This window comes from Panthera onca, chromosome C1, assembly GCF_046562875.1.
Source record: "Panthera onca isolate mPanOnc1 chromosome C1, mPanOnc1 haplotype 2, whole genome shotgun sequence".
Lineage (NCBI taxonomy): Eukaryota > Metazoa > Chordata > Mammalia > Carnivora > Felidae > Panthera > Panthera onca.
The window spans coordinates 144133994-144161435 of NC_138346.1; the positions used below are offsets into that span (position 1 = coordinate 144133994).

The following is a 27442-nucleotide window of genomic DNA, read 5'->3' on the forward strand; positions in this document are numbered from 1 at the left end:
TTTCTTCGTTAATTTTCTTAGAATATGTTAACTTGATTGTGAATCACACCAAGAAAATTTTTTTTAGCTAAGACTTCTTTCTGTTACTGAGATGACTTATTGTTTTACTATTTTGTGACAAATTTCCTATAAATGAGGTCAATGAGCACCTTTTCTATAAAACAATCTACTTCCATTTTTCATATATTTGTTGAGCCAGGTCAATTTTTGTTAATCTGTCTACTATTTGCTGGAGAGACAGCATTCATTAGTCTCAAGAGGAAAATATTTCCAGTGACAAATGTGTTTTTAAAAAGAGGTATTTTTCAAATGAATAGTTTGACATAAAAAATAGAAAAGAATAACTTTATTAAACATACAAATTCAAGAACATTCAAGTTTTTTTTTTTTTTTTTTTAAAGATTATAGTATGAGAAGAACGAGTACATCAGTGGTAATGGCTAAACATATGCCATACTTACCAGAGTAGGTAGACACACTGACTTGAATGTACAAAATAACAAAATGTTCTGTATCCATAAGCTGTTTCTATATTCTATCCTTACTGAATGGGAAACTTCTCCGTGGATCCACACACCCAAACTTATTTCCCACAAAGAGTTTGATATGCTGTCACTGATATATATCATTTTGGAATGTAGTAATTCATAAGTCTACCTCTGGTCCTCTTCTACTCTGCCCACTTCATTATCTCTCTTCCCAATCAGCCCAAGACTGTAGTAATCAATCTTCTTTGAGCAGGAGCAACTTATTTATAATAGGATATAGAGATCCTGATGGCTCCACGCAGAGGAGAGACTCTCCAATAATATTCTCAAAGCTGTATTCACTATTCCTTTTAGCAGCTACCTAATTACACCTAGGATGGTGAGAAAAATAAAAGCATTTTGGACTATCAGTCTTCACCTTGGCCCTGCAGCTTTCCTTTAATCAATCCATGTATGCATGAAGTACCCAACTGTAAACACGTGCAATATTTAACAAAGCACACAGAAACTTTGTGGAAAGCACCATGTTATTTTCAGGGAGAATTTAGGTGCGGGTAGAGAAGGCAAGAAAATCAAGAGAGAAACCATTAATGTGGCAATTCACACAAAAAATACTTTAACAAAATACATTAAAAAATGGATAAATTCAATTTTAAGTGGTATTACCGCCAACATTTTCTCATTAGTTATTTTAGTGTTCATAAAAGGTGTAATATATGCCTCTAGAAGAGGAAATGATTGCCTTTACCTATAGAATGGTTAGAGCACCAACACCAGGTTGAGTTTTCTAAAAGTACGCATAGCTCATTGCTTAAAGAAACCAATAAAGTAAGTCTTTTGACTCATTTAGTCCCCATTACATCCATTAATTTTAAGATCACATCCATTAATTTTAAGATTTGTACCTCAAACCTCTATGTACTAAGGCTAAAATAGCTTCTTTCTCTGCATAGGGCAGTGACAAGTAATTAAGGAAGCTGAAGATCTAGTTCTACTTGGGTAGATCTAACTCAAAGATCATGTAGTTAGCCCTACGAACTATCCTAGGCATCTTTGATCTTAGTCCGTATTTCAGCATTTGCCAGACAGCAAATACTAAAATTTTAAAATAAATTATTCATCCTGCCCTGGTCTCTAATCAAGAACTTATGGCTATTACAAAAAACTCTTTTTCACCCCATCTCATAATACACAAATAGCAAACATTATAAATAAGGAACGATAATCACAAGCTCATATCTTTAAAAAAAGGGTGCAACAATGCCTCTTCAGCTGTTATTCTTGAAGCTGGATTTAGATCTAGAAGTTTATCAAGCAGGTCATAAGCTTCATCAGGTACCTCATTCCAGCCTGCTAAATTGGTAGTATCTGTATCCAAACCACCCCCACAGCCATTACTGTCTCCTTTATACAATGAATTTCCTGAATGCTGTACTTCAGGTGTTTGTATAAGGTGAGAAACTTTATGGTCAGTCTTCTCTGAAAATGTTGGGTCACGAGAAGCAGGCCCTTGTACATCGCTTGTTAATTTCAGAGTGTTAGAATCTATACCTCTGAGCTTCTCACAAAGTTTTCTCAAGTCTTGTGCTGGGACTTCTTTGCTACACAATATCGACTTGCCTAAAAAAGAATAAATACATGTACATTATTTGAGTATACCAGAAGCCTCTCTAATGGGAAACATCCATGCCCAATTGTGTGCTTTGGGGATATATTTGCCCTGTGTAAGAGCTAGAGTACCACATGCTAATATTTGTGTCTTGTACTACATAGTTGAAGGTCAAATCATAAAGTGGGCAGTGGTAAGTAGAAAGCAGTGACTTACTAAGCTATGTAAGGGACTCACTTGACTGTCAACTCCTTCAGCTTCACCATATCCTTCTGTAATCTTCCCTCAGCTGCAGCTCCTGTTCCCTCTCCCCCTTCCTAGCTTTTACATTCCTCTGGCTATATGGTTCCTGTCTTTGCCTAGGATCCCCTGTGCTCCCCCATGTGCTCGGGATACTCCAACTTATATCCTCACTCAGCTTCAGGCCTCTGTGAGGCCTGACACTCTGACAGAATTGAACATTCTAAACTTGTGTCGCAAACTGTGAAAATTTCTATTACTTTTGTTAGCCTGTATTGTAACTGTAGAGCTCTCTCCCCTACTAGACTCTGAGCTCTTTGAAGACAGGGTCTATTTTATTTACTTTTGAATCCTCAAAGCCTAGACAATGTCTAGTACATACTAGGTCCTCAATTAATGGTGGCTGGACTGGATAAAAAAGCTTTATTCAGTCTCTCAGGTCATTGTTCAAATATCACATCCCGACAGATACTTGGGTCCTTGACCGACCCATCTGAAACAGCTGAGCCCTCTTCTCTCCCTTTCTCCTATTTTATCTTTCTCAATACTACTCATTTGTCTGACAGATTTGTCTCCCCGGTTAGAATTTAAGTTCTGTAAGAACAGATTCAACAATACTACCTGGGCCACATAAAGTCCCAATAAATGTTTCTGAATGAGTTAATAAGCCAGATCTTAGTTTTTAAAAATATAAATGTCTCTGAAACAATTTCCTGACAGAATTATTCACATATGGGCAAACATAAGCTAAGCACACAAACAGGCAAAAGTGTATTGTATTTGCCTTATAGATTTCCTTATTAAACAGAAATGTGGCTCTAAACAATGGAGTAGCACAGCATACAGATTTCTGGGATACATGGGTTGTTAAAAAAGCAATCTATCTCTGGATGCTATAAAGTTACTTTTACATGTCCTGATCTAACTACTGGATTGGGTGTTCTAAGGCAGGGAAAGAAGGGAGGAGGAGGTGGCAGGCAGGGAAGAGACCAAGGAAAACAAATGACCAAAAACTAAGTCTGCTCAGGATACAACATGGCAATCCTTTTTTACTCTAAATCTATTTTATCATTCTTATTCTCTCTAGAAAATTATAGGCAGAGGAAAATAGTCATATAGTTTTACTCATTAATATAAAGGCTATGCTGAAGTTATGAAATAATTAACAGTATGTATTACAATATCTCCCTAAGTTATACAACATGCTTAAATTTTTTCACATGATCAAAGGAAGGCTCATTCAGGGAAAATAATACATTCAATCAAAAATATTTTGTTACAGACCAAGTGTCAGGCATTTGTTTTAGCTCAAGAGACACAGAAGAGACAGAGAATGAGCAGGGGAGGAACAGAGAGAGAGGGAGACACAGAATCTGAAGCAGGTTCCAGGCTCTGAGCTGTCAGCACAGAGCCCAATGCGGGGCTCAAACCCACGAACTGCGAGATCGTGACCTGAACCAAAGTCAGTTGCTTAACTGACTGAGCCACCCAGGCGCCCTTCTTTTGAATTTATTTGATATAACGAGTCCTTGATGACAATCCACAGTGGGGCCAGGTCTAGGTGTTGAGGACAGTGAGGCACGTTATACACAAGAGAAGTACAAGTACTCTCACTGCTAATCCCAAGCAAGTCATTTCTTTGGGTCATAAAGGAGAACACAAAGGTGACTACTGAAGTTTTGAGTCCTTCTGTATTCAGCCCAAAGTTATAGTAAGATTTGACTGAAACAGCTGCAGAAGTCATACTAATAAACCGAGATAAAAACTACGTGGCATTATTAGTTTCTAATATGAGAACAAACATTATGATGATAAATCTTTAAAAGCCTAGGACTGCTATCATGACACTTGCCCTTAAATGCTTTTGCATCACTTGTTGTGCTTCCATTGTTGGTCCTCATTATAACTTTGACTACAGATAAGGGAGAGTTAAGCTCTTCAACAAAATGTTTTGATGTCCATTCTCTGATAAACTTCATAAACTTCTCATGAAGTTTTTCAACACTAGACGAAAAGTTTTCTCAATCAGTTGAGAGTAAACATACTCACGTAAGAATACAATTTCCAAGGTATCAATCCATCTTGCTTTCCATTTATGGTCATTTTCCCTTTGTGTATGTGTATTATTTCAACCTATTATCCTTTGATAAAATTTTCTTATACTAGGTGCAAGAAAGTGAGAAGTTGTGGATTGACTTTGCTGAAGAAACACTTTTTGGTAAGCCTCCATCACGGAGCTTTCTTCATAACCACCACCAAGCTTTTCTGATAGATTAGACCATAGCAATGGTGTCTAAGTAAGGGGCAATCATTTTTGCAGTGGTTCTTAGAAGTAGTTCTTGGTTAAAATCACTTGTTTTTCCAAACTAACAAGCCTAGGCCCTTCCTATGTATCATATTTTCCTGAATCTTATTTTCTAGGAAGGAGTAGAGTGAGATAGGCATATGTATTTAAGTTCTTTAGATAATTCTGATATGGACCCGATTAAGACCTACTGATCCTGGAGCTGGGCACAAGGCAACCCAGCTACTTATGAAGTGGGTTGTTTGAAATTTTGTCCCACAGGGGTATTCTATATTGTGTGGTACAATCACAGCCACCCACTTTGGAAAATATTAACTATAACTGTGCATGGAGAATAAACACAAGGTGAACATGTGAGTTAAAGTCATTGGCCAGAACAATGTTGAGAGAATTCACAGGTGCCCCATGAAGTCTTAGAAGTATAAGAACTTGTGTAACTAAGGAGATGACTTCCCACAACATATTATTTATATGCTTAAAATAATACTCCATCAGCAAAGGTGTTCTGCACATTTCTCTTCCTTGCTCCCCTGACCCTAAGGAACCTAACAACCCACATTTTATTATCTTCCCTACTGAGTCCTTATTATTCTGTCTCATAATTAACTGTTTACTTGTTAGTATAAACTAAGATCAATTAAGGCAAGCCCAAGAACACCTGATGCTTAATAAACATATAATAAACTAAAACATATACTATTAGAAATATTTATGTAATAAAGTCAAATCATAACTACAGGGAGTTAAGATTTTATTCCTTATCCTTTTAAGATTATAAAGTTGAACTTTAAAATATTTAAATAGCACTTTGTGCTTGCTGAGATTAAATGATTATATAGAAGAAAAATGGATAAATTATTTTCTTACACAATGCTATTAGTTTTCAAGCAACAGAGAAATTTTCTACATAACATCAGAGAATTTCTTAATAATTTGATTTATAGGAAATTAAAAAAGGCATTTCTTTTGTTCTATAATATAAAACTGCTTACCAAAAGTTTTAGCTGCTTGGATAGTTTCCCTGGATCCACGAATTGTCATAATTTGAGCCAAAGCAGTTAAATCATCACTTGCTTTATAAAATGGATACCGCCCACTAAGCAAAGAAAGGAATATGACACCTGCAGACCACATGTCAATTGCTGTAACAGAAAACAAACTTTAAAAAAAATTCCATATCTATAATTTTATCATCAGTAGTCAATTTACATCATTGTTACATCTATAGTTCTCAACCTTTGCTATGCAAATCTTGAGCCTTAAAAAACATTCTGATGTCCAGGCCCAATCCCTCAGAGATTCTGACTTAATTATGGAGTAGGGCTCAGGCATCAGAATTTTTTAAGTTCCTCAGATGCTTAGAGTGTAATACCATGATTGAGAAACCCTAGTCTAACATCCTTAATACAAAATACAATATTTTCTTTCTTGAGCAACATGTTGGTAAGTTTAAAAGGACATTTCATCATTATAAAACACTAAGTAGATATGTACTTTGTAAGATCAAAAGAAATCCAAAAATAGCTATGTGGAAAAATCTGGATGTTCCTCAAGAATTATGTACCATAGTGAAAGTGGCTTATTTTAGTGAAAAGTATTGAATATTAGAAGCTTTTCTTCAGCCAGGTGCTTACCCTAACTTCTGCTATACAATCTTTAATCTCTAGAATTCTGACATTAAGTTAATGTTCATGTTAACTAAGTTAAGTTCATGTTAAACTAATTTTTTCTTTTAGGGACATCTCTCCTAACTGCTGACCTCCCAGTATCACCAAGTTATTTGCTCTCCATTACCTTGGCCATTGTATCACCTGCCTTTCTTTGTTCCCTCTGTAGCTCTGCCTGCTCCTTCAACATTTTCCCCACCCCTTAAGGCTGAGGTTCCCCACAGTTCCAACCTCTTCCCTGGACTGACCCCATCTACTTCACAGCTTCAACCATCTTTTATATACTGATGACATTTAACTGTATTTCCAGCCTAGACTTCCCTAAGTTTGACTTTTACTCTGTTGGACATCTCTATCTTGGTGTCCCCACCAATATCTCAAGCCAATTCACCTTATCTTTCCCTGTAAACCAGTTACTTCTTTATTCTCCCCCTTGGCTACTGATACCCATTCAAGTCCCCCAAGCTAGAAATCTGATAAACATCCTGGGTGCCTTTTCCTTCACCACCCCACACCCAAATCTCACATCCAGTTATCCAATAAGTTCTGCCTTTCCTTTACCTTTCTTTTCTTTCCTATTACTAGTGCCCTCATTCAGGCTTTCATCATCTCTCACCTGGACCACAGCAGGCCCCAACTCTCCAAAACCTATGCTGTCTGCACACCTGCCAGAATAATGCAGTTAAAACATAATTATCAGGGCATCGGGGTGGCTCAGCTGGTTAAGCATCTGACTCTTGATATCAGCTCAGGTCATGATCTTGCAGTTTGTGGGATCAAGCCCTGTGTCAGGCTCTGAGCTGACAGCATGGAGCCTGCTTGGGATTCCTTCTCCCCCTCTATGCCCCTCCCTTGTTCTTGTGCACGTGTGCTCTCTCTCTCAAAAATAAGTAAATAAGGGACACCTGGGTGGCTGACACCGGCTCAAGTCATGATCTCACAGTTGGTGGGTTCAAGCCCAACAATGGGCTCTGTGCTGACAGCTCAGAGTCTAGAGCCTGCTTCCGATTCTGTGTCTCCGTCTCTCTATGCCCATCCTCCCACTCATGCGCGCGCTCTCTCTCTCTCTCTCTCTCTCAAAAATAAATAAACATTAAAAAATAAATAAACTTAAAAAACATAATTATTACCATCTCTTTCCCTTGAATAACTTCCCAACACCTATAGGATATAGTCCAAGCTGTTTAACATGTGTGATCTGACTTGCCTACCTATTATCAGGTTTATTTCTCACCATTCCTTCACTTCCATCTTACATTCTAGCAACACTAAACTTGTTTCCTATTGACTAGACTAGACCATGCTGTTTCTTCAGATTCTCTGCTCATGCATCAATGCCAACCATCTACTCCAATTTAAGTTCTCTTCTCAGTGGTTTTCTCTTCAATGAACTTCCTTCCATATTCCCTTCAAAAAGGAATAAATATCCCTAAAATACCTCATATGAAGATTTACAATCATGCTCAACAGGTTACAATTATTTGAGAGTATAAGCAGATAATTTTTTTTTTTTTTTTTTGGTATCATTAGCAAGTACAGAATACACACAATGGACGAATGCATTTCTTTCAAGTCCATTATCTAGGGGAATGGCAGGATTCATTTACTCAATGAGATTTTTTTCCTGGGTTCTGGCTTCATGACAACTTTGGTAGATTCTAGATTTTTTTCCTTTTTCAAAACTCTTTAATTCTACTGTATTATTTTCACAATAACAAAAAATAATTTTAATCAAATACACAATCTTATGTGCAGTGCAGCACAGAAGACTTTTGGGGGGTACTGGGCAAACAGATAAAATGCTGCAAGTCTTAAGTTAGCAAAGACTACTAAACACAATTTTTCTTCTACAAATATGACATTAACAAAATTCGTAGCAAAATCATCTTGTAAATAGATAAGCAAGATGCATTGTACAGGAAAAAGTCTGTTACAAGAAAAAAACAAAAAAAAGCAAAAACAAACCCAACACTAGGAGTAGAAATTTTCAATAGCATTATCTCAAAAATGGGACTGCCACACTGCTAGAACTACTTACATAACTTATTAAAAGCAGAAAAACTTAATATTAGTAAAACATAAAGGTCATAAAATAAAATATACCTGGGATAACCAATTCTAATTGGGTTCTGTATTTCTAGTGCAACATACCTGTGGTTTGATTGGGGCACTTTGTCAAAACCTCTGGTGCTCTGAATCCTGGTGTACCTGCCCTAGGGGCAACCTGTTGTCGCCTTATGATGACGAAATAAGAGTTTTCTAGTTATGTTAAAGTTTAATTATTTAAGACCAAAAAGTAACATTTATCTATTTATTTTACAATAAGTTCTGCCTTGATATCTATATAAATAAAAGTTATTTATAAAGCAAATCATAATCTAGTGTGATGAAAATCCTAGATTCTGCTTCCTACTGGTCCCTCCCCCACTCCCCACCCCTCAAGTTACCAGGCCTTATTCCAGAAAAATTTTAAGGTAACTTCCAGGTGTAAAAGGAGGTAGCAGATTATAAGAACCGTAAGAGAAAAATAAAATACACCAGAATTGAATGCAACAGAATTCAGAGGCATAAAAATCACTTCTGTTTGGAGTGATATTAGAAAATTAATTTGACATACTTATTGACTTATATACTTAAGTTAATCAGGAAAGGCTCAAGAAAGCTCATGCAAGTTTTGAAAGAAAGGGAGGAATTTATGAGACTAAGAGTAGGAGGTGGGAGTGAGAGAGACACCCTATTATTTGGTTCTGATTATTCTACACAGGCGGTAATAAGGTAACAAAAGATTAAATCAGCAAGTAAAATGTGCAAATCCAAGGTTCCAAAGAAACCATCCCTGCCCCCACCAAAATTACTTGCATACAAGAGCAAATGTGTTTTCCAATGAGCAATTCATGTCAAATGAACACTAGATGACAATAGTTATCATTTGCTCATCATCATACCTCTCCACATTAGTGTCTGCGTAGTTCACAGAACCGTGTTGTTCTCTTCCTTGCACTAAATCAACTGCCCACCAAATCAATGCAATTTCTAATCATGTCTGGCAGCATGCTGATGATTTTGTAGCAGCATTAAATCACATTACCTTGAAAGGCAAATGCTGCAAACTTTATCTGTTGCATAGCAGTCACAGGTCAGGCTAGCTGGGCAAGAACTGGCAGTTTTCCTCATCACACCACTAGTCATAACTTTTGTAGAAATAGGCTTCTTTTTTGTTGCTAACTTTCTAGATAGTACATCCACAGTCTTTGACTGCTTCATAAGCTGTAAAAGAAAAGTCACATTTCCTATTTCTGTGATATTTAACCTAATGCCTTCAAATGCTAGCATGGCAAAACATAACAGCAGAACAGTTTAAAACTGCTGAATGTGCTGTTGGATTGTAAGTAAACAGTTGTCTATTAAAGTATTTAAAATCTTTTTAGTTTTCTTCTGTGGAATAAATGTATTAAAATTTACTAATCAGTCCTCAATTGGTAAATATGTGACTTACACTTTATTAGAATTTTTCCTGATAGGTTACACAAGTATAATACAGTTACGTTCTAGTGTCTAACTCCATTTCAGAACTGTAAACTGCACAATTACATTGGCTAAAATCAGTTTTAATTTGTTGCTTATGCTATCTAGCTGTTATAGGATATCGTAAGTCAATTTAAAACCGTTTAATATTGATGACAATTTTGTAAACTTTATAAACATCTTTACACCATCAACTGTGTGTCAGAAATGTGTTAGTTATTAGGAGCTCACATCCTAGTAATGAGAGAAAAGGCCTTAATGTTCTAAATGTTCCTTTAGAAAACAGCAACAACAAACAGTCAGCTAACCAAAAATGATGAAAAATTCCACCAGAAAAGTTCAGGAAAAAAACTGGAGAAAATAAAAGTGTTGACAAGATGCTCAAAGCAGTAATACCTTCTGCCACAGCAAAACTCTACTTTTAAAAACGGAGTAATAATAAATGCTAGTCTACCAATCCCTAAATTCTCTTCAGTGTACTGACTGATGATTGCACTATTAAGCTACATTACTTACTTTCACTGCAGGGCTCTCATGTGAAATGGAGCTGTGTATATTGAAATTTCTTTCTCCAAAAACAGAGCGCTGGACAGAAAGGCCTACAGATCCCTCCTACAATACCAACAAAAACAAGGAAAATAAGGATTATATCTGTAACACTTTCTGCCAGCTGTACTCTGCCAGTTTTGAAAGAGTTAAGTGACATGAAACAAAAACAGCTGCATCCAAGTCATTCTCAGGCACCAAAACACTTCTGTGAAAGGAGAAAATAGTCTAGACAGAACTCTTAACACCCATATAACTGTTACCATAATCCACAAATATATATAACTAAAAAATTTAAAAACCACCTGCATGGATGTTACATTTTGCTGTGCAGCTAAAATGGAGATAGACACTTCAGAATTTTTCCCCTATAACTAATGTTTTCTTTAAAAAAGGATAATTAATCTGAACTTTATAACATGCAGGGAAAAATTATTTTCCATTTTTGTTACATAATGTAACATAGAGACATTATAAATCTACCAAGTAATTTGTTTTGAAACGATCTATTATAAATCTTAGTGGAATCTAATCAACTGAATATGTAACAAATGTAAAAACAAATTTTTTAATTGCAAGTATTATCCTGGTATTACATCTCCCTCTGTTGGATAAAGAAGTACATTTCTAAAACCGTATTAATACTTAAATAAAAGAGGTAGAACCTTTCCATCTTTTCCTTGTTTAATCTGACTTTGTGCATTTGTATAGGGCCTTTTCACGGTCTTCATGGTAGGCTGCTGATCGAGCTCCTTAGGTGCTGCTGGGCCACTCAAGGAAATCTTGTTTCCTGTGATTATATGGGATTTATTTTGTGAACAACTCTCCTGTTGAGCTTCAGTATGGACAAGTTTGAGAAGCTCTATTTTGGTATCATGGGTTCCTTGGGCCAAACCAAAGTCTACCAATGCATACCTAAGAAACAAAAGCAAGCATTTTTACTTCTTTGTAACAACTAAAGCATAGTAACATCATAATATGCTCTAATCATATTTACACAAAAAGTATAATTCTTTAGGGGATTAAGAATTTATAACATTCTTGGGGCACCTGCTCAGTCGACTGAGTGTCCAACTCTTGATTTCAGCTCAGGTCATGATCTCCCCGTTCATGAGTTTAAGCCCTGCATCAGGCTCAGTGCTGCCCGCAGGGAGCCTGCTTGGGATTCTCTTTCCTGCTCTCTCTCTGCCCCTCCCCCCACTCTCTCTCTCTCCATAAATAAACGTTTAAAAAAAAACAAACAATTTATAACATTCTTGAAAAAAGACAAGAAAAATGAGTTTATAGCCAAGGTAATGATTTAAAAGCTAACTAGGCTTGAAAATTAAGGAATGATACATCCCATACACACACAAAAATCTTTCTCCCTTTTCTCCAATGGCCTGTGCTGACAAGACAGACAAGGACTGCAGGATATAAGCCCAATTCTTTGTTCTCTTATGATGGTTAAGATGGCATCACAGTAGATACTTTTTAATTAACAAGCTTAAAAGAAAAATTAATTAAAATCATGGGTTTAGGGGCACCTGGGTGGCTCAGGTTGGTTAAGCGCCTGCCTCTTGATTTTGCCTCAGGTCATAATCTCATGATCTGTGGGTTTGAGCTGCACATCGGGCTCCCTGCTGCTTGGGATTCTCTCTCTCTCCCTCTCCTCTCTGCCCCTCCACCATTCCTGCTCTCTCTCTCAAAAAATAAACTTAAGAGAAAAAAATAAAATAAAACCATAGGCTTAAAACTTGATTCAATTAAAGAAAATTAAAGAGAAAAGTCAGAAGTGTAAAATCCAAGAAGTTATAGTTCTATACCTCCTACCACTCTCGGTAGGATCCATCATATAATAAACAGTATTTAAGCCAGGTTTTCAGCTTTACAACACCTCTATCAGTATAAAAAACACATATATATATATAAACATATACAATACAAACTTACATAATAACAGAACTTCAGTGTTGAAACAGGAAATTGGCTATCATGTGCTCTAATTCCCTCATGAAGCCCAGAGATAAGAGAAATGTGAAAGTTAAAAAGGCCTATACCGTTTTTAAGTTTATTTTAGCTAAGTGCTATTTCCACTGAACCATGGTGTATCTAATAATGGACACTGCTTTACTAATATAATTTTATCTTTTGTTTCACTGTATTTCCATTCCCCAACCACAATGAAAATTTAAAACAAAAAAATCTGTGCATGGCTGTCATAGTACGTTCTCTATCTCCCAGGTGAACCCCATAGCACAAATTCATTCAAGTGTAAATATCTTCTAGTAACTTTTCATACTTACTTTTTTAGGCGCCTATTATATAAAAAATTGCTGGGTTTAACATCACGGTGAACAATACCAAACTGATGAATGCGTTTCAAAGCTCTGAACAGATTAAACATATATTCCCGTACTTCTTGAAAAGAAAGAGAATTCAAAATGTCCTAAAATAAAGTTATGAATAAGATCATAAAATTGCTTTCAATTAAATATTTAGCCAATAAAAAGTCAGTAAGTATTAAAACCTACCAAAAAGGACTCATGCTCCAGATATGGCATAGCAATAACCACATGATCATTTTTCCTAAAGCAGTATTTAACTCCCATGACATTGTCTTGCCCCCTAGTGGAAAAATGCATAATGAACTTTAAAGGAAAGGTCAAATGAAATAAAACCTTATGCTAAGTTTCTTTAAAAATGCAACTTTAGCTATGCATAAAATGCTGGAAAACTACTTAAAACTACTCTCTTGTATGACAGTATACACGTTTAACTGACTTGTACAAAAATAGCACCATTTATGAGGTTAGTATAATAATTCAAACATGAGATCATTAGTTTTAATTGGGGAAGTAACAGAATGAGAAGGACAAGATGAAAAACAATAATGAATTAATAAGCCTTTGTAGCAGATAAAATGGCAATAGTAATGAATAAGTTAATTAAAAAATAATAGCTAACATTTATTAAGCATTCACTATATTTGCCAAGCTTTGATCTAAGTAAGCAGTTTACATCTATTAACTAATTCACTTAATCCTCACAACAGCCCTATGAGGAAAGTGCTATTATTTCCTCCCCCCTTTTTTTACAATTAAGGAAATTAAGGCACAGAGAGGTTAAGGAACTTCCCCCCAAGTTAAGTTAAGGAACTTAACTAAACTAGTAAGTCATGGAGCCAGGATCTGAATCCAGACAGCTTGCTCTAGGTCTTATGCTCTTAACTACTATGCTATATTGCATCATAAAAGATGAGGAAATTAACTTTACATGGTTTTGAGTCAGTAGAACAACATGGATACCACCTAAAAATGTAGAGAGATCAGGAAAAGAAGCATCAAAAACGAAGACCTCCCTCTTTTTGATAAGAAGTTCTAGATACAGAACTAAATCTTATGTGAGAAGTGAGAGGTCAGTGACAGTGCTTGTGGAGAAGTGATACCTAAAGCTGTGAAAATGATTAGAGAGAAGAGCAAATGAGCCTTGGAAAATTGCCAAGTTGGAGGGCAAAATAAGGAAAAAGGGGCAGAGAGCCCAGAAAGGGATGTCACCCAGATGAGGAATTTTAAAAGAAGTAGTCATCAGTATGAAGGTCATAGAGAATAAGGACTGAGGGAAGGCTTTTAGTTTGGCAAAGAGGAATTAACTGGTAATTTTTCTGAGAATAATTTAAGTGGAAAGGAAGAGGCCAAACAGGACTTAAGAAGGGAAAATAAGATACACTGGAAGTAGAACATACAATTTGCCTAAAATATCTGGCAAAAAAAAGAAGAAAAACCAGTGTGGGAGCTAGAAAGGAAGCAAGATCAGATAAAGACTTTTTTTTAGCATGAACTTTTTTTGAAGTACATGGAATAGAAAAGTGGTAGAGAAAAATATTTAAAACAGGGAAAAAGGAACAATTTTATTCAAGGGAGTAGAATGTATGTAATTATGCCTTACAGAGGCCATCTCATTCTTTTGTCTTCTCTAATAAACATAGGGGCAAAACAAAGAAATAGGATTGTCCATTCACGCAATAAATATTTACTGGGCATGGTTATTTGGCAGACAGTATGTTAGATATTAGGGATGGGAAGGTGAATTAAACTTAACATGATTTCTGCCCTCATGGAGTTTACTATCTAATGAACAGTAACAGATAATAAACAAGACAACAAAGGACAGATTATGAGGGTTTTGAAAGAGATCAAAAGGTGCTGTGACAATAACAAACAGGTGAATCTAATTTAATTCAGATGACATCTTTGAAGCTTGCTCAGATCAGAAAGATCAGCCCGCAAAAACTGGGAGAGGACTTAGTGACCAGGGAACAGTAATGGGTAGTGACCCTGAGATGAGAAAGCTCGAGACAAATCTGAGGGAACTAAAGTGACTAGAGCACAGAGAGGGAGGTGGGAAGAGTGCATGATATAAGGTTGGATTTTTTTTTTTCAAAGAATACTGGGAAACCACTGAAGGATTTTAAGAGGGGGAAATAACAGTATACAATTTATATTACATACATACAAATTTTTATATTTCAAAGATTACTCTAGCTGTTCTGTGACCATGGGATTCAGGGGGAAAGAGAAGAAGCAGGCTATTGTAGTAATCTAGGTTTGGTCTGAGGTAGTGGTTGAGAAAATAGACATGAATGGGTTTTTAGATATATTTTGGAGGCAAAAATAGCCAGGACTTGATGATGGAGGCTGAGATGAGCAGATGAAAACAGGCTGTTGTAGTAGGCGTTTTTGTGGGGGTTTTGGCAGGCAAAGGAGTATTAAAATTTAATTTTCAGCACATTAGGTTTGAGATAATTATTAGGTACTCAAGTAGAAATGTCAAATCAGTAGGTGGGTATATACAAATCTGCAGATAAGAGGTCTGAGGCAAGATATACACTTATGGGAATCACTATCATACACTTAAAGCCACATGGAAATACATACTACCCAGGGAAGAGTACAGAGCAAGAAAGCCTAGGATAAGGCACCAAGAAACTCCAACATTTAGATGTCACGTAGAAGAGGAAGAACTGGCAAAAGATATTGACAATGAAAGGCCAAATAAAGGAGGAAAAAAACAAGAAGTATGTGACAGTATAGAAGTCAAAAGACATTGGTTCAAATCAATTATGTTAAACTCTGCCTAGGGTTCATGTGAACAGAAAAAGAAACTGGCAAGATGGAAGTCACAGTGGACTCTTATCTAAAGTAGTTTCAGTTTAGTATAGAGAAAAGTAGACACACGGTGAGAGTAGTGAAGGTAGGGTATGGAAGTGAAAATAGTATGTATAGATCATTTTTGAGGGGTCTGGCTGGGAAAAGCAGCAAAGAAATGATGAAAGAGATGGAAGAGGGATGGCAGTACAGGGGGATAAGAAATACTAGATCATGTATGTTTGTTGATAGGAATGACGTAGAAGAGAAAGACCAATGGGAAAGACATGCCAGATGATTCTGCTGTTCAAATAAAATATGAGATGGGGCTGTCAATAGCTGGGGAGATGTGAAATAGGAGTTCCCTACATTTTAAAAAATATCTAGACCACGGTTTGATTTGGCAGGAAGATTAGAAAAAGAAGTGGTCAGAGAACAGGAAGTCAAGCTGAGCCTCAAGGATAATCCATTCTAAAAATATAAATTTAATTAACCATCCGAACATTAGAGGGGAAAAGTGCTACCAAACTGCAGACTCCTGACTGAAAAATATATTGAATTCATGGACAATCTAACCACCTCTGTTAGATATCCCCTTAAAAATCTTAAATATACAGGCAGTTCAGTTAAAGATAATGCATACCCAGCCACTGTTAGGCACTGAAGTTCAGCTGCAATTCTTATAGGATGACTTGTTGGAATTAAATGTTTCAGAGCTATTTTCTCTTCAGGTCCTACTTGTAACTGTGCTGTGGCCAAATAAACAGAGCTAAAAGTGCCTGTAAAACAATGTATTCAATTTTTCAATATTTGGTTTTTAAAAATGTTAATGAAACAATGCTAAAATAGATCCCAAAACTGGAGCCCATGAAATTATCCTAATCTATCATTAATATATTTAAAGATATTATACATGAAGAGCAAAAACACCTAAAAATAGGACTTTCAATTTGTAATAAATTCTTAACTGTCTTCAATTCTTTAGGGGATATATTAATTTACCAAAGCTCTACAGTAAATCTGCCTGGGTTAGCATAAAATATTTCCATGGTCATGATCCATTCTAGCAAGTATTTTTCTATAGTACTGTCATTTGAAATTACTTCCTTTAGAGTTGGATACAGGTCTGTTAGAAGTAGACTTGTTAACAGTCTTGGGGGGAAAAAACTACAAAACCACCTGGGCTTTTAAATTTAGCATTAAACTAAATAGAAAAAATAAAAGAGCTGGTTGTCAGTTAAATTTGAGAAAACTGAGTTAAAACAAATTGATAAATTTCTTTACTACAAAAATTTCCAAAGCTAGAGCTTTGTGTGCTTTGTGTGTTTAAGTACATCACAAATAACCAAAAGGGAGCCATACATACTACATTTTCCAAACTTATTTAGCCTTAGAACACCCTTCTCCCCTCCCCCTCTCCAGGAATAGCTATTAATGTTAGGAGGACAGCAGTGTTTTCCAGAACAAAATTTTTGAACACTAAGTCAGTGTTCAAAAAAGGTAAAGATGTAAAGATCTGCTTCTTACATCCCAAAACATCTCACCTTCTAATTTTTTTGCCCAATGACCTAGGCTTCTTTGCGTTTGACACTTTTCATTGTGAAAAGCAAACAATGAAGTAAATGGAAGCTTTTTTGTTTTTAACTATTCAGGCATTTCCTAACATAGCCACCAAAACCTTTTATTATCTTTTACCTTCTCATTCACTTCACATCTGATAAATTCACCCTTCATTTAATCAACAAGACTGCCAGTCTCTCAATGACATTTATGTCGATACTGACCATCTTATAAATATTGTTACCACTTGATTTCCATCATTTTGTCACCTTAGATTTCTGTTTCAACATACAGTTCTACCTAACTACAACAGAGAAAGAAAAAGGACTTTCCTTGATCAAATTCCCCCACATGAATCTTAAATTTTTCATTTTCAATAATTATCCTTAACAATACATTAGTATATCAACACTTTTAACGGTATAACAGCATAAAGATTAAAATAGGACTATTCATTTTACTGTAAATATTTATTCTTTCATTCTTTCCAGGGGAAAAAGAAAACCTGATGTCATAATTAGTAATATGACCATGATCTCATTATTTTAAAAAGTATATACTTTTCAAAAGGATATAGTAATGAAAATCAAGATTATACAAAGCAAAACATAAGGGAAAAAAACTTTTAAATAAAGTAGATCTCTAAGTTACCTTCTCCAATTTTGTCCTTAATCTTAAACAGATTACCAAGCTGTGGTACAGCTTCATAAAGCTTCTCAATATCTTTTTTAACACCTATCAAGGAAAAAGAATTTATAGTTATAATTAATGAAAGTATATTTTATACTTTAAGTTAAAAAACCTCAATGAAATAAATTCTAAAACATAATTAAAAAGTTAAAAAGTAGCTATAATAAATCATGACAAAAATATTTAAAACCCTGTTAACTTGCTGTAACACACTTCTTGAAAAAACATAAAACTGTTAAGTCCCAGAATCACACACATCAAATTTCTATTACTCAGAATTATATTAACAGATACACTGTCACTCCATAGAGTACAACACAATAAAGAAGCTTAATTTAAAAAATAACTAAACAATTTGTGCTGTGATCACTAGATGGCATGACAAGGACACAATGTAATCTTCTTGAAAACTATTTCTCTTCCCCAAAGATACAAAATCTTACAAGCTTGGGAAAGTTTTATATGTTGAGTATTCACAGTGTACCCTCAGAGAGAAATTCTACCAAAGCTCTCAGGAATGTTAAAAATATTTTTTAAAAAACAACTATCCCAATTATCAATAGTATCCTTTATCTTTGAGACCAGATAAGATAAACTGCTACTTTTAAATACATATAAACTCTTTACAAAAATATACATGGTTAAAATAAGAAAGGCAGTAATACCAAATGTGATAAACTACTGGATATAAAAGAAAACTACATACTTAAGAGTTATCGGATTTTATTACAGTATCTAAGACAAACATCAGCTACTTTTTAAGTTATAATAGTAATAATGTAAATAATGTATATAATGGTTTAAGACATTTTCAAACCACTTTCACATGTATTCTTTTCAGATCTTCACAACAGCACTGGGATACTGGCAAAACAGGAATTATCCTGATTTTCAGATAAGAAAACCCTATTTAGGAAAGTGAAATTATGTGTCCTTTTAACACTGTGTTTTAAAAAGTGCTCAGGGTCCTCTGGGTGGTCCAGTTGGTAGGGTGTCTGACTCTCAATTTCGGCTCAGGTCATGGTCTTGCAGTTCATGGGATTGAGCCCCGAATTGGGCTCCATGCTGACACTGTGGAGCCTGCTTGGGACTCTCTCTCTCCCTCTCTTTCTGCCCCTCCCTCACTCTTTCTCTCAAAATAAATAAATTTTTTAAAAATGCTCAGCGATGAGAATGTTAAAAAAAAAAATTAACAAATTTGGTGCAACTTCTGTTCTCTAAGAGCTTAGTCTAGTGGAAAAGTCAGGTGTTAAAAGCTCTGAACACAAGACAGTAACTATAATAATACAAGAATGCATGTTACTAGATATAAGGAAGGGGAGGGGAATGAACACAGCAAGCTCCAGGTGACAAATAAGCTGTGTTTTGAAGCACTCACCAAGTAGAAAAAGTGGATGAAGGCATTTTACGAAGAAGGAACTATGTACACAAAGGCATGGAAAAGGAAAAAGGCATGGATTATTTTATCCAAGGGGAGAGGTCGGTGAGGGAGGTAATGAAATTCAATGTGGCTGAAGAAGGGAGAGGGAAAGAATGCAATTGAAAGCCATGGAAAACTTTTAAGCAGGAAGATGACAAGTAGAGGATGAATTTGAGGGGGAAGAAGAACATTAAGAGCTGGAAACTAAATAACAAGCCAAGATCTAGTCCAAGAAGATCTAGTATTCTTTCCATTGTATCAATCCATCTAAGGAAATGGGAAGAACTTACTTTCCCATCTACTTCATGGGTAACTGGAGAAGCTTCATGGGTTTCAATACACGAGGCAATACTAGAACAGTAATTATGAGTACCAGTTTTGGAGATGAGAGGACTAAATTAAAATCCTGGCTCCATTATTTACCAGACTAGGTACGACTTTCCTTGAGCACACAGCTTATTACATTGAGCCTTAGTCTCCCCATCCACAGAAAACGGGTAATAACTGTACCCATGCCACTGAGATACTGTGAGGATTAAATGAAATAATATACATAAGAAGTTTTTAACACAATGCCTGACACATAGCAAATATTAAATAAAAGTGGTAATTCTGTTGTAGTTATTAACATTATTTCTTTAGCACTTTTGCTTTACCCTTTACTTGAAATCTTTTTCCCTTATTATTTCATGTGGCTGGCTCAAAGGTCAGTTCTTCTCTGATATCCTATTTAAAACAGCATTCCTCTCATTACCCTGTTTATTGTCTTTGGAGTGCTTGTCCACTATAAAATCATCCTGTTTATTTGTTTGCTCTCTGCCTCTTCCCACTAGAACATAAGCTCCACCAGTACTGTTCCCTGTGTGCATAATTCACCACAGTACACTCAGCTCCTAGTTAGAACAGTGCCTGGTATGCTTGTTCAGTGAATGAATTATTACTATCATTATGGGCATTCAGAGATAGCTGAAGGGAAAAAAAGCAAAAGTTTAGACGTTACAAAAGAGTGAAGAAGTCAAGACAGTAGCAGCTACCTCACTATACGCTACCACACTACTTCACTCTAGAAACCAAAACCAAAGCCAGGGGGGAAAAGCCAGCCTCTAGCAGTCATTCTTGCCATAGTCAATTATAATCTTTCTTAATGGGTGTCAATTCCAACCAGCTTCAAATTCCAGTGTCACAGGAAAGGCACCATGAAAGGGTAATAAAAATGATATATTCAATTTTATATTACATGTCCTTGATTCTGAAACACAATTTTAAAAACTCTGAAATTGGGATGCAACTTACAATTATTGTCAGCCAGTATCAATACTTACAGAACAGGTATCAGTGACTTGACGAAAATCTAAGAAATCATAAAAGAGCATTCACATTTAACCCTTTAAGAGCAAACAGTTGTAGGGAAAAGTGGTAAAGGTGATGAAGCAGAATCAAATGTAGGTCAGCTCCACATAATTGGGCTCTTATGAGTGCATTAACAAATGGTAATTAAAAAATGAACTCTTCAAAGAAATTCTGCATCATTAACGTATAGAGAACATTATGAGGGGGAAAATGGGGTGTCAATAAGTGTGACTATACTCAAAGTGACTCAGAAAAGAAAGATGTTAAATATTTAATTTCCTTTTTAATTATGTACCTGAGATATACAATTATTTGTCTAATTACATCCAAAAGAACTCTTTCAAAAAGTATAAGATAAAAAATTCTAGGTGATAAGAAAGCACTGTGTCATAGTATAACTGGCAGCATTTCTGAGCAGCAGATAAAATGGGGTTATCTAACAATCAATGGTATTTAGGGGCACCTGGGTGGCTCAGTCAGTTAAGCATCTGACTCTTGATTTCAGTTCAGGTCATGATCTCACGATTCATGAGTTCAAGCCCTGCATCAGGCTCTGCACTGACAGTGCAGAGCCTGCTTGGGATTCTCTCCCTCCCTCTGTTTCTCCCCTATTTGTGCCCTCTCTCTCTCAAAATAAATAAACTTAAAAAAAATTTTTTTTAAATCAATGGTATTTAAATACAATGAAATGTTAAGAACCCTATTTGTAGTCTCTTTACTACAAAATGTATTGAAGTGTTTGTGTGGATGTTTTGTTGTGTGTGTGTATATATGAGAATACTAAAAGCTCTGTAGTCATATGATACAGAGTTGTGCTGTCTTCTAGTTTCATGTAACTAAATTTATTTTTTAAAGATTTTATTATTATTATTATTATAGTAAATGTTTATTTTTGAGAGAGATAGTGCACATGCGCAAGCAGGGAGGGACAGAAAGAGAGGGAGGAAGGATCTGAAGCAGGGTCTGCACTGAGAATGGAGAGTCCAATGCAGGGCTCAAACTCAGGAACTGTGAGATCATGACCTGAGCAGAAGCTGGACGCTTATCCGACTGAGCCACCCAGGTGCCCCTTAAATTTAAATTAAAATTTAAAAAAATTAAAAATTTCCTGTCGTATTAGCTATAGGTGACAACATAGAAACATTTCCATTATTACAGAAGGTACTATTGGGTGCTGAAATAGAAGAAAGCCCAGATTCAACTCCTATCATTAAACCACATTAATACTCATTTTCTTAACCTGAAAATCAAAGGGGTTAGATTAGATGAATTTTCCTTTGAGTTCTATGTTTTGGAACTTCCCGTTGTATTAGCATGAGCTGGCAGTCAGTAATAGAGACACTGGTTAACTATTAGAAATCACCAGAGAGGATAAGGAACTACTGTAATACACAAGCCACGTGAAGCAATATGTAAGCTCAAGGTGTTTTCATGCCACTACTAACTTGCTAGGCACTTACGTATCTTTACAAAACTCAAAATATGTTTATATTAGTTTCCTGTCACTACAGAACAACTCTGACATTTTCAAACAACAGTAAAACTTTCTGACAACCAAACTGAATGCAAAATCCTCATTTCTGAAGGAGACGAGAGTAAATAGCAAAAGAGAACATTAATGTTAAATGACAGAAAACACCACTAAAGGCAGAGACGAGAATGAATATATACTTTGAGCATCAGGGGGAAGATCCTGAAAAGTCTACAAGCCAAAAACATTTACATGCCTATACTTTATTTCTTCTTTAAAGTTTATTTTGAGAGAGTATGTGCCAACGGGAGAGGGGCAGAGAGGGAGTGAGAGAGAATCCCAAGCAGGTCTCTGTGCTGTCAGAGCCAAAACAGAGTCAGATGCTTAACCAGCTGAACCACCCAGGCACCCCTAAATGCCTATACTTTAAACATGAAGGTCTAGGCTTCCATTTTGAAATTTTAAGGAAAAATATTTTTCCTGCTACATAATATATCCAAGTGGCTTTAATACTATGCTCTCAACTTCCATCATTGCTGGCCTGTACCATCTATTCGTAACATAGTACCCAGAGTGATCCTGAGAAAGCTAAGTCACCATGTCACTATTTTGCTCAAACCTAGTAAAAGTTTCACAGCTTGCTTCATATAAAGGTGAAGGAACTACCTCCTCTCCTCATACCTCTCTTTGCCATCACTCTCATCACCCTCCAGCCTCCAGTGACAAGGACCTGGACAAGGCCTTGCTATTCCTAAATGCTAGGCACACTCCCATCTCAGGGCCTTCTCCCTTGCTGTTTCCTCTGCCTGGCATGCTCTCCCCCATATATCTATGTAGCTCATCACTTTACCACCTTCAAGTCTTAGTTCAAATGTTACCACGCTGAAGTCTTCTCTGACCAATTACACTTCTTAAAAATCACAATCTCCTACTCCAACACTTCCTATCTCCACTTCCCTTCTATATTTTCTTCACAATACTAACCACCCTTGAACATATTATTTCTTTTATCATCTATCTTTCCAGTAGATTGAGGGCATTGATTTTTGTCTGTTTTATGCACTGATTTATTCCAGCACCTAGAAAAGTAATTGCACATAATATTTAATATTCATCATATAAACAAAATGTTTTCAATTACTTACAATGGAGTAAAACTGCCACTCTAGAAATATATGTGACGCTTATTCTGAAGCTTCGTGTACTGACTTACATCTCTTAAGCTAGGAAGATCATATAATTTAGCCCAAACTTAGGCACTCTTGGGAGTGAAAGGGGACACTAATAACAATTACAGTGTGACAACAGGCATAAACTGGATCTGTCCCACACAAATCATACTATAACCCATTTTAGTAGCAAGAGCTAAGAGCATCCATATAACACATCACAAGCGCAACTTATAGTATAGTTCAACAATACAGAGGAAAGTAAACATTAGATACAATATTATGCCCAATATTTTGTTCACTGTGGCATTTTTCTTAATAGGAAAAAATGGAAAACAATCTAAAGGTTTACTAAAAAGGGTAATTAAATAAATTGTAGCATACTATGCAATGAAACATTAGCCAGTCAACTTAAACCAAGCTGTAGATAATTTACATAAGAAATGTTCAAGTTACATATTGCTAAGTAAAAAATAAAGACTAGAAATAAGTTGGCTACGATCCTAATTTAGTTTTGCTTGTTTGAAATGTATCTCGTTATGCGCAGGATGACTAAAGGACTGTAACAAAAGGTCAACGGGGCAATATTTGTATAATAATGTATAAAATTTGGACGTTATTTCCTTATTTGAGTTTTCTACACTTTTTAAATTTTCGTCAATAATCACATACACTTTTTATCAAAAAAAAAGAGCTACAAAAGCTAACATATCCTAAAACAAAGGGCCATGTTATTCGTCCATTACACTAAGTATTTTACTTTATATCCTTGCCTTAAACCATTCATTCATGTATTTTTAAGCACCTACTCTGTGCTGGATACTATTAGGTTCTGGGAATACAAAGATATACAAAAATGTCCTACCATTCAAAAGTTATTCCATCAAGAGAAAGTGAATCATATTAGCTCATGAGACAGTTATGGGCCTGGATATCATTAGCTTTACTCCTTACTGAAGTTATTTTTTATATAACCTTAGCTTTTACTAAGCATCATATTAAAAATAAGTATGAATAAAATTTCAGCATGTTTTATGAGTTATTAAAGGTACTGCTTATAAGGTTCAATGTTCTGTTACATAAAAGTCACAAAACTTTAGAAATTTAGACCACAATTCACTTTACTCTTTATTTCCCAGATTTTCAGAATATTAGAATAGTAGCTTTCACCTGAACATAATGCTAAAGCCATGTCGGATTCATCTGTTCATACACTCTGCCTAAAGCACAAGATACACCAGGAGCTATATGAGATACTGCCTTCAAGGAGCTTACAGTAGAAATGAAAAGACAAAATACACAGAATGCTAAAAGATACAAGAAGGATAACACAATGACTGTTGTTATTGTATTATGGGTCCAATGACACAGGAGAAAGCTGAATTGTGAAGAACAGGACAAATGGAAGAGGGACAGCAACCATGAAACTGGATGAAGTGGCATTTTAAGATTATTCTAGTAGCAGTGTACCAAATGAACTGGAGGATGGAAAAGAAGTGAAAGCAGGCAGTTTAGGGTAAGAAACTTCATTGTAATTCAGGAGCATGGTGTAAGAGAACAGATTACTGTGGTGGAAGTAGGAATAAGAAGCAATGCCATACATATTAAAAAAGAAGTAAGATAAAGTTGGATAATTTCTTATGAGAAGCAAATATAAATCATTAAGTCGAAGACAACTCTAGAGTTTTTAAGCACAGGCAACTGGAACAACTGGGACATTAGAAAGGGTACTCATTTTGACACCAAAGAAGAGTTTAAGTTTTAGTCAGAAAGCAAAAGCATGTGATATCATTTTTCTAGAGTGTTGTTAAAGTCTGTTTTGTAGTGGATAAATAGATCTCATGGATAGAAGGTCAAAATTAGTATCTTCTGGACAACCAAAACATGCTTAAAACAAAGATGGAAAAGAAGATTTAGCTATTTTTTAGGAAAAAGGAAATGGTCACCTGGAACTTCTCTATTTAACAAATATTTATTAAATGCCTATTATGTCCCAGGCACTGCTAGAGCAGGAATGAAGGTGCACACATTTTAGTGTATAAGATCAGGTATTGTTTGACCCTCTCCTCACTTCAGGGTCTGGGTTAAGGTCAACACTGAGATGTACACTGAGATGCAGTGCTTTTGTACTGCTACATATATTTCATTATTTATTTGTCAGTGAATTCTGCTTTTCAATACTTCCAGTGAAAATTCCTCCATCGTCGACTTCTAAATCCAAGTTTAATGCAATATGAAGACAGATAAGAACATAGATCTGGGAGAAGAAATTCTAGTTTGGGTATCAACAAACTGTTCTTGGATAACCACCAATGTTTAGACTCTAGCAACTTCTGTAAAATGACATGGATGGATTACAATCCTTCTAAAATGCAATCCAATCTTAAATCCAGACCTCGGGAAGCTTTACTGATATGTAAAACACTCCCATGTAAACATACAACTCACTTTACCATTCGGGAAGTTCCTTTAAAAAAAAATAACCGAAATCACAGAATTGTTGCCTGCACATCCTTGGAATTAAACACATACCTGGTAGTTTAAAATTCTGCTCATGTTTTTTTAACGAGCCATCCGCCTGAACCTGGTCACGCTGGGGAGAAAAAGCCATTGGTTCATCCATCTGAATCCCCAAAGATGCCTCCATCACAAAACAACTGGGATGCAAAATGCCAGCTAAGGGGTCATGTCCACCGGGGGAGCAAAGCAGCTGTGAAAATTAGAATACTGGAGAAGATGAGAAGTTTAAATCACTCACTGAACCAAGCAGTAAAAAAACGCCAGTCCCCACAGGGGCAGATATTTAAAAGCGCACCGTGTGTCTAAATCCCCAAAGGGGGTAAAACTGTGGGCCATTTCTAAGGATTACATTTACTTCCCTTTTACCTTACAGCAACACAGGCAAGGGGGGCGAGGGGAAAATGTTCTAGTCAGGGGAGCCGCCTCAGCGGCGGAGCGAAGGGTGGTGGCGGTAACTGGGGCGGCAGCGCGACGGGACACAAGCCAGATGGAGAATAGGGGAGCAGGGGCGGGTACGGTAGGCCTTATGGGGAGAGCGGTTTGACCTGAGGGAAATTAAGGAGGAATGAGTACTGAAAAGGAGCGACAGGAGGTTCGCTCAAGGCCCCATGCAAGTTGATGGAGAACTGATCCGATACTGGCCACCAGGGGAGGGGAGAGAAAGAGGGAATGAATGGGATCCTTCTGGGAGCACCGGCCGCGAGCTCAGCGGGGAAGGACCTTCCTCCTTCAGACCCGAGACCCAACGGGATGCTTAGTGCGCAGGCGCATGACTTTCCCGCCGTGGGTCAGCGGGATCCGAACAGGGGTGGGAGGATGGGTTACTGCGCTGCGACAAGACCGAAGTCACGATCCAGAATTCGTTTCTAATCCCTCAGAATCCCGCGCCATGGAACAAACCGTCGGAAACTCACAGTTTAAGGGAATACGACTTCTGTGGCTCCCCAGCTGCCTGGGTCGCCGCTGCCAAGAGATCCCCACCTAGCGACTCTGCCAAAAGCGCCTGCGCAACACTTCCCGCCTAGCTGCTTCTAGTTGCTCATGCGCACTGTAAAGGCCTCGGTGCCGCGGCATCAGCCATTGAGCGCTTGCGCGATAGGGTTGGGTTTTCTGCCCTAGGCGGTGGTTGGTTAAAAGAGCGGTTACAGAAATAAAGCCCGGGAATGATTCTTTGCTAAAGAATAGTGAACCGTGAGGTTAAGGATCCAGCCCAATTATCAGGAAAGATAATTCAGAAATAGAAAAGTCTCAGGTTCTAGGTGTACTGACACATCCTGACATACCGTGGCCACACAAGAAACCGGGCACACTTTGAGTAAAAGGTGGTTACTTTCCCGACCCCCTGCTTTTCACTTCCTTTTGTTGAGTGCCCTACTTCAGTAAAACAAACAAAACCTGCAACTGTTGGTTGTTTATGACTTTATTCGCAGAAATGAGCCCAGAGACATTCAAACACTGATTCAGTCAGTGTATTTATTGAGCCTGTGGCTGCGAGGCAGGTTTCTAGAGGCTGAGGTTCCACAGGTGAACACCACAGAAAACCACCATCTCTTTGTGAAGTAAAATTCCAGTAAGGAGGAACAAATTCCAGTAAGGAACAAATGAACAAATGAAGAACAACATTCTTTCAGATATTCATCTGTGCTCTGAAAGAAAGTAGAAGGATGTGTTAGTGACTAGGAAGGAGGCACCATGATGGGAGCCAACAAAGAGAGACTGCCAGGCAAAGGATAGAGCAAGTGCAAAGGTAGAAATG

General features: G+C 36.6%; 1 protein-coding gene across 3 annotated transcripts; it reads right to left on the reverse strand.

The window, feature by feature from the left end:
• Positions 1–331: 331 nt before the first annotated feature.
• Positions 332–26726, reverse strand: CDC7 (cell division cycle 7). 3 transcript variants are annotated; one of them, XM_060624951.2, is made up of 12 exons: positions 26601–26726; positions 25699–25893; positions 17718–17801; positions 16150–16285; positions 12894–12987; positions 12666–12808; positions 11046–11295; positions 10351–10446; positions 9398–9576; positions 8461–8543; positions 5635–5784; positions 332–2108 (listed from the first exon to the last, which is right to left on the reverse strand). In XM_060624951.2, exons 2-12 carry the CDS (start codon positions 25811–25813, stop codon positions 1714–1716), a joined length of 1725 nt encoding a protein of 574 aa, XP_060480934.2. In that variant the 5' UTR covers positions 25814–25893; positions 26601–26726; the 3' UTR covers positions 332–1713. The 3 variants fall into 3 exon arrangements, with proteins under 3 accessions (XP_060480934.2, XP_060480935.2, XP_078307806.1); XM_060624952.2 differs by having other exon boundaries at positions 25699–25876; positions 26601–26717; XM_078451680.1 differs by lacking the exon at positions 10351–10446.
• Positions 26727–27442: the final 716 nt, after the last annotated feature.

Excerpts from the sequence above, each read along its gene's own strand:
- CDC7 (XM_060624951.2), bottom strand. The coding sequence starts at position 25,813 with ATGGAGGCATCTTTGGGGATTCAGATGGATGAACCAATGGCTTTTTCT. Across the intron at positions 12,809-12,893 it reads TGGAGCATGAGTCCTTTTTG|GACATTTTGAATTCTCTTTC; the intron begins GTAGGTTTTAAT and ends ACTTTATTTTAG. Across the intron at positions 9,577-10,350 it reads ATGAGAGCCCTGCAGTGAAA|CTTATGAAGCAGTCAAAGAC; the intron begins GTAAGTAATGTA and ends TTTCTTTTACAG.